Source organism: Drosophila erecta, unplaced genomic scaffold (assembly GCF_003286155.1).
Source record: "Drosophila erecta strain 14021-0224.00,06,07 unplaced genomic scaffold, DereRS2 tig00000021-arrow-pilon, whole genome shotgun sequence".
NCBI lineage: Eukaryota > Metazoa > Arthropoda > Insecta > Diptera > Drosophilidae > Drosophila > Drosophila erecta.
Window position 1 is genome coordinate 8,645,075 of NW_020825198.1, and position 11,634 is coordinate 8,656,708.

An 11,634-nucleotide genomic window follows, 5' to 3' on the forward strand; every position below is an offset into this window, starting at 1 on the left:
TGGCGAGCGACCAGACTGCTGCCCCGCCCACAGCCCGCTCCGCCCTACCGCCTACCGCCTACCGCCCACCGCCCACCGCACCCCCGCTGCCCGGAAGTATTGTTCCAAATGAAAGCGCGCGCCTGTGGCTATGCTACAGTATGCCTCCACTCTTTTTTGTTTCATGTTTTGTGCCAGTTGGCAAAACTAAAAAGTTTCCACCAACCAAGCATAACTGCTGGCCAACTCCGCCGGGAATTGTTGTGGCCAAAAAGGGCGGTGTGGCAGTGGCAAAGGCGCGGAGTCGTCGTCGGTCGTTGATTTTTTAATTTAATTTATGCATTTTCGCTGTTGTCCCAAAAAAAGGAAGTACGTCGTACCTTAATTTCGGTGTTATCATTTGGGCTTTATTGAACCGTCGAACCTCGCGAATTTACCTTTGCAGCACCTGAACAATCTGCTGGAGCACTATCTGGAGCCCATGAAACGCGAGACATTCCTCTCCAATGCCGAGATCAACGCTCTGTTCGGCAACATACACGAGATCGTCACATTCCAGCGGCAGTTCCTGCAGAATCTGGAGGAGTCCTTGGACCTGGAGCCGGAATTCAACAAGTTCGAGCACTGCGGCCAGTTCAGAGTGCGTTTCCCAAATGGTAACTTAAGTGTTGCATTAAAGTAATGGCATTTCATTGCTATTCGCAGAATGTGCTCTTTGCGATTGGCTCGGCCTTCCTGTATTACGTCAACCACTTCAAGCTGTACTCCTCGTTCTGTGCCAGTCACAGCAAGGCGCAGAAAGTCCTGCATCCGAGTGAGTATTCCCCCAAAGCATTAAGCACTCCACTCAGCTTTCAGCATTCAGCATTACCCGCAATCCCAGTCCCAATTCCTCGGACAAATCAAACTCGCAAAGTATGGAAATTCATTTACATACATCAGCAGGGCGGGAGTCGAGTATAAAATATAAATGCAAAAGAAGGCAGTGGCAAGCTGCAGGGAAATGTCGAGAAAATTAAATTACAACTTTTATTAGCCACATCACAAGATGTGTATTTGCATATTACAGGATTGAAAGGGAAAGTGAAAGTGCAATTGAAATCTCTGAAAAATCAAATTAATATGCATTCCTGACCAGAAGTAACAATGTTAGTGCCCAGAGAATTTATTAGCAATTTTAAACTGAAATAATTGAGTAATTTAGGTGGCGTACTTTAACTTTAGTAAGGTCTTGTAAAATGGACATTAAATGTTGATATAGCTGCTGTCCTATCAGAGCAGAGTTGTCCTCGATGAAACTAGCAAGTGCGTTACCCTCACGAAACGCACTGTACATGTGTGTTTAGCCTTTTCCGTGCACACATCGTACGAAACATGCAATCAGCGTCAAGCGTCAAAGTCTATTTGAGTTTCAGTTGAGCGAGAAACTTGTAAAAGTCAAATAACCGAAGCGAACCCATCCGAACCCACAGAGCGAACAATTGGCAAACTATTCGCTTCAATTGTGCCACGCCCAACGCCTCACGCCCCCTTTAAAATGATTTGCAAGTTAAATGAATAATTACAACCGCAAATGCCGACGACGCCGGAGATGGCGCCCCCATCAGATTCACCCCAAAGTGAAAACCGCAAACCGAAGGCAAACTCCCAGCCCAAAAAAGAGGTGTGATGTGGCGGCAGCAGCATATTCATATTCATGCCAAGGCAGCCAGCGGTGGCAGCAGCAGCAGCGGCAACTGTCAAGTATCTTTTGTTAATTAAACTTGTAGAATTATGACACGCTTACAAATGGCGACCCAAAACTATGCCAGGGCTTCAGAACTTCTGTCCTTTGGGGTGCGAAGAGTTGGGCTGCACTGGGGTGGAACTTGGGTGGAACCTGGTGCTCCACTTCCACTAAGCCTGCCTTGCAGTGAGCCGGATAAAAGGCTGCTGTGGCGCGACAACATGTCATAATTAAATTAGACTTAGTCTAAGCTCTCAAAACACTCGAGCAAACAGATGGCTAGATGGCTAGATGGGCAGATGGGCAGAGGCTAGGTGGGCAGAAGGGGGCATGCAACGCACCTTTATCCGTGCCACATTGATTGTGGCCAGGATGATGGTAAGGGATTGCAGCTAATCAAATCGTTGAAGGCAAAAAACTGTATGCGCAATATTTACAATCAGGCAATCAGGGAAGGCGTAGTCAAGGTAACCTGGGAGGGGGCAAGTATCCCTGCAAGCATCATCCACTCGAGGGGGCGGGCGGTGGTGCCATTGGGGCAGGCTGTTGCATGAAATTTTATGCAAAAAGTTGAAAGGATAATTAATTATAGCAAGAAGTGCACTTAAGTGCCTTCGTTACGTGCAGGAGCAAGAACAGGAGCAGGAGTGGATTGGAGGGCTGGAGCTGCAAGCGGAGTGGATGGATGGATGTGGGGCGGGCAGAAGGACAAGCAGCCAGCGACAGACGCTATTAGACGTAAATCTGCAACGGCTGAAGCTCCATCTCCTGCTGCCTTGCCTGCTGCAGACAGGCTTTGACTTTGCCTTTTATCAAAAGCTGCTCGGCTGACAATAAGAACAAGTTAATGACATTTTCTTGTCGGCGTTGTGACGCTGTCATAGCCGCTGTAACTGCATATCCTTGTGCATCCTGCCACGGAACAATACCAAGCAACCACCCCCTCATCAGTGCCCCGCCCCACCCGTCTATCATTGACTCTAATGGGCCAACGTTGCAATTAATTACACCGACTCGAACGAGCGTCCATTGAAATCGAATCATTTGGCAAATGTCTCAATTTGCATTTCAATTTTTACCCATCTCTGTCATCTCTGCCATTCAAACAGACGAGGGCAATCACGCCCTGCAGGAGTTCCTCGCTGCCCGGAATCCCAAGCAGCAGCACAGCAGCACCCTGGAATCGTATCTGATCAAGCCCATTCAGCGCATCCTCAAGTATCCTTTGCTCCTGCAGCAGATGCGCAACCTCACAGACACCCGGGCCGATGAGCATGTGCATCTTTGCGGTATGTATCTGGCATATATGTCCACTTGTGATCAGTGTACTGATGGACTCCAACTCCAACAGAGGCACTCAAGGGCATGGAAAAGGTCGCCGAGCACATCAACGAGATGCAGCGCATCCACGAGGAGTACGGTGCCATATTCGATCACCTGTTCCGGCAGCACCAGAAGTCTTGCAAGCAGCCCATTGATCTAAGTCCAGGTAAAGAAATTTATAGCCACTTTTACACACCTTAAAACATATATCACAACTCTTTAACTTACCTAAATCTTAAATCTTTGTTGCTATTATTTTTAGGCGATCTGCTGTACTACGGCGGAGTCGAATGGCTCAACATCTCGGACTTCCTGGGCAAGATCAAGAAGGGACTGGAACTGCATGCCATGTGCTTTGTGTTCAAGTCGGCGGTGGTGTTCCTGTGCAAGGAGCGACTGCGTCAAAAGAAGAAGTTGATGGTAAGAAAGGAACCTACCAAATCAGTCGCAGAATACTAACCCAATTTATGCATATATCATATTCGTAGGGCGTTTCCAGCAAGAATGCCACCAATGAAGTCGAGATCATTCGCTACCAGGTGCTCATACCCGTAACCGAGGTGCAAGTTCGCGCCAGTTCGGCCAAGGACATGGATTCCCACTTCCTGTGGGAGCTCATCCATCTGCGCTCCCAGTTGCAGCGCCGTTCCGAGAAGGTCTACGTGCTGTCCAACAGCACCGCCGACTTCCGCAATGCCTTCCTGAAGACCATTCGCCAGATCATTCGCGAGAGCGTCCGGAACATGTCAATTCCGATGAAGAACTTTGGCGGCAGCTCCGGCTCCGTCTCCGGACACTCCTCGCAGGGCATGGGCAGCATGGGCTATGCGGGCAACTCTCAGACGCTGGAGCGTCCCAAGCAGCAGGTAAGTGATACCACTACCTGGTAACCAATATTTTTGTGATATTTATTCCATTACTATTCCATCCTGTTCCACAGATCACCATCGTTCATGGCTCGCACACTCTGGGCAAACCGAAGAAGAAGTCCGGTTCGCAGCGCCACTCGGCTGGCAACATTGACTACGACAATTTATCAGGCAGCCAGGAGGCGGACGACCTGCCACCCAGTGTGGGCGTGGTCCACTACGCCTCCGGCCACGCCCACGGCCAGCAGATGCAGCAAACTGGATTCCGAGGTCGCAGCAAGACGGTGGGCGATGTTACAGGTGAGTTGATATCCATTCCGGATGTTTCCGCTTCTGTCGAGAAGATTGCTAACAATGCATCATTGTTATCATCATTGGCATCATTGACATCGCCATAAAGAAATCACCTGCTCTTCCCCAGAACCCCATCAGCAGCAGCAGCAGCAGCAACAGCAACAGATGATGCAGCAGGGGCACGCCCATGCCCATCCACATCCCCATCCGCATCCACGGGAGCCACCGCCGCCCCCGATCAGGCAGCCACATCTGCACCACCACAGCACGGACATCGAACGGATCGATCCTGGAACGAAGTCGGAGGGCGAGGAGGACTCGCAGCAGGGCACAATCAGGCCCAAGGCCACTCTGGGTCGAACGCCCAATCACCTGACGCTGAGGTGAGTCCGGCTAGTCCTCCTACTTAACCCCTGCTAACTGGTTTTCTGCTGGCTAACTGGATTCAGCCAATTCAACTAATAATCGTTGCGGTAAATGAGATATATGCATTTACTTTACCTGCAATATTTAATTCCAAATCAGATGCATTGCTTTTAAAATTAACATTCATTTTAATACCGCTGTTTTGCTATAGTTTAACGTAATATTAACAGCTTTTACTGAAATATTGGCATTGAACTGGGATTTAAGTTCGAGCTCTGCTCAATTAACTTTGTTTATAGTGAGCATCAAACGAAAAGTGAATTAAATGAGCGTTTAATCCAGTCAGTCTGAGAATATCCAGCCAAAGTTATAGTTCCCCGAAGTAAGCTCGACTATTGCTTGACCCTGTGAACTTATCCTTTCTCTTACCGCTCGACCCGCATCTTGACATATGAAATGTGAAATCCCGCAGCACCACATCGACGCTCTCGGTGGGCAGCACCGGCAGCCAGGCGCGCCTGATTCAATCGTCGCATCCGCCGGCCAGTTACCAGCCGGTGCTGATGAAGGACCTAGGTAAGCCCAGCCCGGATGAATCGGAGCTCGAGTCGGAGTCGGAGGTGCATGCCGTCCAGGTGGCGGCCTCCTTTAACTTAAGTCTAGGTAGTAGTGGTAGCTTATTCGCCTCCGATGCCCGAGATAATCAGACCCAGTCCCGCACCCAAACCCAATCCCAAACCCAAACCCACTCCCTGCATCCCTCACCTCGTCAGTCGCCGCGTCAATCGCCGCGACAGTCCCCCAAGCAGGACATCGAGGTGATTGAGATCTTCGAGAGCGAGGCGGAACGGCTGGCCGCCTCCCAGCAGGTGGCCGTCGTCCACCAGCATCCGGCGGACCAGGCCAGGGAATCCGGGCATAAACAGCGACGTGACCGAGACCGTAACCCAACCGAGACGGACGCCTCAGCCCGGTTTATGGACAAGCACTTGAGTGACCTCGAGCAGGAGAACCTGGCCGACGGCACCTGTGACATTGTGGCCTACATGGAGAGCCTGCGCGAGAAGGCCTTTGATCCACAGGATCTGGCCGAAGATACTGGCGATCAGCAGCAGAATGACTCCAGCCTCTCGCCGGAGCCACAAACCATAGTGGAGAATACACAGCAAACTGTGGTGGTGGATATTGAGTCGCCGTCCCGGCCAGCCACTGAATCGGATAGCACTGGCAACACCACCGGGCCCTCGGAAAGATCGGGAGATGAAACGGAGGAGGAGGCCACCACCAGTTCGTTGGCATCGCATATCGTTGTGATTGACAAGAAGGTAGACAAGATCTTCAAGGCCAAGTCACCAGAGCGTCCGGCTTCCACCAAAGTCAAAGGTGGCAGAAGGCAGATATATATATCGCCAGATCGATGCAAGTCCCAGGGTAGCTCCCCCGTAAGGATCATCAAGATTAAGTCACCTCGCACCAGTTTGAGTGATCAGGGCAAGCGGTTGAGTGTGTCCTCCTCCAGGGACAACTCTCAGGATCGACTGTCGGGCGGGCGAAGGACACCGAGTCCTCGTCGCTCCTCCGAAGGCGGTGGCATACTGAAGCACACCACAGGACCTGCTCCCGGCATCCTGAAGCCACCTTCCAGTCCAGCCAAATCCAAGAGTCCGGACAGGAGTTGCCTCAAAAAGGGCGGGCCATCGCACGTTTGCAGCGTGGAGACTCTATCGCCAAGGGTTTCACCCAGGGGCAGTATGGATCACCTATCCCCCGATCGGGGAATGACCGGCAGTTCCTGTCTGCGCCACTCGCCGCGCAGCAGCTTCGACAGCCACGGCGAGTCGGATCACAACTTGGATGTGCCACATGGCAGTCGCAAGAGGAGTATGTCTGCCCACGGCAGCTTCGAGACGGGCACCCGGCTAAGGGCCCAGGAAACCTATCAGTATTATCCAGTGTACGACAACCAGACCTGCAGTGATCACTATGTGGCTGCCGCTCCAACTGGGCGATATGGTGGGGGCACTAGTAGCAGGAGCAGGCTGAGCAAATCCCTGGAGCGCTCTACTTCCAGGGATAGCACCACCACCAGTAGCTCCTACGGGCACAGGGCGTATGGTGTTTCCCCCGACCGTAACTACGTGGTCTTCAGTTCCGGGCCACTGCGATCGCAATCCGCTGAGAATACCTTCTCCTCGCAACCCATATACGATCCCTTGCCACGTCATCCACCACAGCCACTGCATCAGCCGCCGATGCACCACCAACAGCAGCAGCAGCAGCAACAGCAATATATGAGCTATGCCCCAGAGATGAGTGGATACACTGGCTGTCAGCACGATCCGCAGGGTGGCTACCAGCTCAGCTCCTCGGCACCGGAGTACACCACATGCATCGACTGTCTGTACCAGAAGAGACCCTCCTAGCATAAGTCCCGCGTGCGGCAGAGTCGCACGCGGAAGAAGACGCCACGCGGAATGGTGGTGGTCAGTGCGCAGCCGACGGCCACCGGGGGAATAGGATTCGTGCCCGAGATGGGCAACGCCGAGGCACCCGGCGGTTGTGTGGACTGCCACGACTACTTCGAGATCCACGTCTAAGGGAACTACGGCATGAAGGAACTTTCACTCAAGGACCTCCACTAAAAGACCTCCACTATTTTGAAACCAAAGATAACAGACGAACAACCCGAAATGCCTCAACAAACTAATTTTAACCGAACTCAGCTCACATATACGTAAACTCACAATGCAAACTACGAACGTAATCAATACCGAACACGAACTTCCAACACAAGGGATTGAAATCAAAAAGACCTAGCCTACAGAATATACACTCTACTTACTAGAAAACCACAAGCATAAGTAATAGAAGACAGGCACACTTAAAACTAGATGAAATGGCTCAAACGCTACCATACCCAAATCAAAATCCCCCTACCGCGTATTTGTTGTGTAAGTGTTAGCCGTAAGTCACCGAACCTGAGCGTAGCTAGCTCTTTTAGCGCAGCATATGTAGTCCATACCAAAACTAATCAAAGGATAAAACGGAGGGTAACTAATCCCGGTCGGCGATAGTTACATTGCACAATGGGTATGAGCCGTGCCACCGTTTTGCAGTTAATTATTTAAGTTGCAACCGAGTTGGGCGCGAACATTTCGCCGTGATTTACACACTCACCCACACGCATTAACGAACAAAATGGCGGAAGTTCCGCTCGCCTCGGGTGGCAAGTAGAAATATTACGTATACGCCGCGTTGCACACACAATACTCAAGTGCCGTAATTACGAGGGCAAACAACAGAAAAGAGCAGTAGCAGCTAGAGCAGAAGCAGCAGCAGTAGCAGCAGCAGCAGACGCAACTAAAACTAAAGTTGAAATTCATACTCGCACTCAAGTAAACTATGTACTAAGAGACAGGCAGACAAACAAATGGCAAACTCAACTTGAAACACATATAAATGGGAAAGTAAGACAGCCCAGAGCAGATATAGAATGAAAAGACACCGAGCACAGCTAAAAAGTTCGGTAAAAGTCGCCAGCTAACTAACTATTAGCTGTGGGAGCAGAAAGCGGAAAGGCGGGGTGGAAATTGTGTCACTTCCGTAAATGAAATCAAAAATTTTTAATTACCCATCTGGCGACATGGATCTACTACTGAGCTGGGCTTTTTGGGTCGAATGCCAACATTCCAGGGGTTAACATAAAATATACCTAACAAGAGTTTACCTATCGATATGGGGATTATTTACATAAGGGACAAAAAAAAAAAGGAAAGAGGACAACTAGCAGAAAACTAAATCAAACATTAGTTAGTTAGAAAATTTTGCCAACTTGCACGTTTGTGCTATTCGGGCATCGGTGTGTGTGTACCAATAATGTTGTGACAAATAATTTGCATATATGCATATGGTTTTTATATGATTTTTATAGGTTTTTTATAGATATAAACAAATATACATGCATATACAAGTCGACGGGCAAATCAAATGAAGCATTTTTCGCATGGGTTTTCCACCATTTCCGTTTCACATTCCAATTAAATCAGCAAATTTAAAGCATACAATAAAATGAAAACAAATCAAAATGGAGATGTATTCAGAGAATGATAATCGTAAGTCGTACCTCAATGTTCAGTAATGGGTAATCATATTATATACATACATGTACACTTAGGTAGCTCCGGAAATACGCGTATATAATAATATATATCCTCCCTTTTCGAGGCGCGGATCGGGAATCCCCATTCGATTCTCCGATCCAAGCCGCACAACTCTCGACTAAAAATATATAGAAAACGGTTAAGATCAAACAAATTTCAGGTTGTTGTAACGAGAATTCAAAGCAGTATAGAAAAGTGGACGAAGAAAGAGCATAGTCAGAATAAATAAGTTTAAGCTTCAAGAACATTTACAGTTTACAGTTTACACTGGGCTTCACAGCAGCAAAATCAAAACAAGAAATGGTAACAAATACTCTCAAAAATCAAAATATACATCGTAAATACGGCATATATATACAGCAGCATATACAGCATAAATGTTAAACGAAACTAAAAACTGGAGCTCTCGAAATCCAAAAAAATACTCAATAAATGCAAACTAAATAAAGATAAGCGGTGGCCGCGAACAGCGAACATTGAAGAGAAGCAGTACAGCTAAAACAAATATCAAATTTAACCAATAATCCTTGTGTGTGCACAACCCACACACGGCCAAACACTGAAATCCACTAAACAAATAATCGAAAAATCAACACACTAAATGCAAACTTCAAAATGAAATTCGTAAAAACTAAACTAAAGCGAGCCCATACGTACATAACTAATAATGGGAACTGCAAACTTAATTCAACTAACTAAAACTAAACGAACTAAATCAATCGAAACGCAATTAACGAACTGGCCCATAAGTTTAACGTAAATACATAAAATACGCCAAAGCAAAAAAATACAAAAGGACAGCGACAAGTAGAGGACACCCCTATATGTAGTTTATGCACCGATTTCCTGGCCCATCCAAAAAGAAAAAAAACCTCTCTCGAATCGAACATACCCTCGATTAGTTATGCATTTAAATTTGTTTAGTAGTTGCTTAGCAGGTAAGTGCGATATTAATTTGTAATTAGGCAAACGAACGATGAGTACTTGAATTGAATTAGTAATTAAACATAAACAATTTAACGGGTGATATTTCATTTTGTCTACACACAATTATCTCAAAGATAACTAAAATCCCAAAAACACATGAAAAATTGACTCGAATAATGTTGAACTCAGTTAGATATACACTTAGTCGTAACTCTTAAGTCGGAGCTGAAGTTGAAGTTATCTTAGGCATGTTAAGTTAATAGGTATTATTTCCCGCCCATTCGATGCATTTGTGTGTATCTCTTCATAGCGTATCTGTGTATCTGTTGTGTCTGTTACAAACACTTGATATTATTAGTTGGCATCGCTTGATTAACAAACAACTAACCGAAAATTCGATTCAAAATCAATGAACTTTGCAAGTTTCCCCTTCAATTTGAATGTTTTGCATTTTCTCTATCAATATCACGACTAAATGACAGAGTGTGCCGAAGATCTAAAGTCAAATCTTGTACTGCTGAATGCCATGCCAACCGAAAGAGAGCAATGCTAATGCCAAGTCCATTATAATCGATCTATATATATATATATATATTTATCTAACTATATATGTCTTATGGTTACACACACCAGCCCCACCAACTCAACTCCTCACCACCCCCCGATATCCAGAATTATTCGGCATTTTATCACACATTGAAACGCAATTATTTTCCAGAAATTTAATTCTGTTTCTGTTTTCCGTACAACTTTTTGTATGCCAAAGCTAAATAAAATGAAATTTAATTAAATTTTATGAAACTTTCATCTATGCACAACTTTTACCATCATTTTTGAATCACGCTCTTGACTTTTGCATCTGGAAAACTAATATCCAAATTAGCAAGTGGGTTAACTGAAATGCGAACAATTTCAATTTCACCACTTACTGTACCATCATTTTCCAAATTATAAACACCCCATTTTCCTTCCCATAAAATTGTACATCAATTTCTCTCTATCATTTTGCAAATAAAATTGGAGCCCTTTAATGAAAACACACACATGAAAAGCAAAAGAGGCAGAACGGAAAATGTTGGCATAAAATGCAAAACTTTTGATCGGAAATTCGAAAAATTGCCTAGTCCTAACTTAAGCTCTTGAAAAAAGCTAAACTATCTGCAAACGCGAAAATGAACCAAGCGATGTCAACATTTTAGCCAACACAACTCTCTCTCTATTCAAAGTCCCCAAATCACAAATATTAGTTGTTGAATTAGCTGTTAATCACTCCCACTACCCAGACCCAGTCCCCAAAAACTATATCAAGTAGACAAACAACCCGCTTGAAGTAGTGCTCATTACATTAAACAATAATTAGTTTTACTTATATTTTTTAACCGACAAAATTAAAAAATTTTGCTTGCATGCTTCTCAACTAAACGAATCCGAATTGGCCACAAATGACTTATTCAAATCTGTTCGACACAATTGTATATAACCAAATGGAGGTGCTACCCTCCGCCCACTTGCTCTTTCTAACTCTTTCGATCTCTAAATCTATATTTTCTATCTGACAAAAAAAGAAAAAACCAAAACCAAAACTACAAATTAAGTTCTGCAAAACCAAAAAGAAAATATTTCATAATTTTTCATATATGGTTTCCATTGTATCTTTTCTTTTCTTTCATTTAATTGTAGGGTCCCCGGTGTGGAAACCACGAGACATGATAAATTTAGGCACAGATCCACAGTCAACAACCCGCAAAGACGATGTGAAAAATTAAATCAGAAAAAGCAAAGCAAAACATTTAGTATCAAGCTAAGCAAGCATAAGAACTCTTAATCCACAACTTCAAATCCTCTGTTCGATTTCTCAATTTTACCTAATCAAGTGTAAGGCAACGGCAACAGAAACAGCTAAAAGCAAAGCAGAAAGCAAAAGCAGAAAGCAAACAGCAGAAGCAACAGTTCAAAAGTTCAAAGCAGGCGAGCAGGCGAGCAGGCGAAC

At 46.0% G+C, this 11,634-nt stretch overlaps 1 protein-coding gene across 4 annotated transcripts in view; it reads left to right on the plus strand.

The window, feature by feature from the left end:
• LOC6544675 (protein still life, isoforms C/SIF type 2) overlaps positions 1 to 11,483 on the plus strand; it is a 51,296-nt gene extending 39,813 nt beyond the window's left edge. For 2 of the 4 annotated variants that reach the window (XM_026976454.1, XM_026976456.1), the window contains exons 13-22: positions 425 to 619; positions 685 to 793; positions 2,815 to 2,994; positions 3,057 to 3,194; positions 3,291 to 3,448; positions 3,517 to 3,894; positions 3,969 to 4,197; positions 4,298 to 4,574; positions 5,030 to 5,133; positions 11,325 to 11,483. In XM_026976454.1, coding sequence (XP_026832255.1) covers positions 425 to 619; positions 685 to 793; positions 2,815 to 2,994; positions 3,057 to 3,194; positions 3,291 to 3,448; positions 3,517 to 3,894; positions 3,969 to 4,197; positions 4,298 to 4,574; positions 5,030 to 5,133; positions 11,325 to 11,410 — 1,854 coding nt within the window. In that variant the 3' untranslated portion in view covers positions 11,411 to 11,483. Of the gene's footprint in view, positions 1 to 424; positions 620 to 684; positions 794 to 2,814; positions 2,995 to 3,056; positions 3,195 to 3,290; positions 3,449 to 3,516; positions 3,895 to 3,968; positions 4,198 to 4,297; positions 4,575 to 5,029; positions 8,338 to 11,324 lie in introns of those variants that run through there. The other 2 variants (XM_026976455.1, XM_026976453.1) reach the window with 2 other exon arrangements.
• Positions 11,484 to 11,634: the final 151 nt, after the last annotated feature.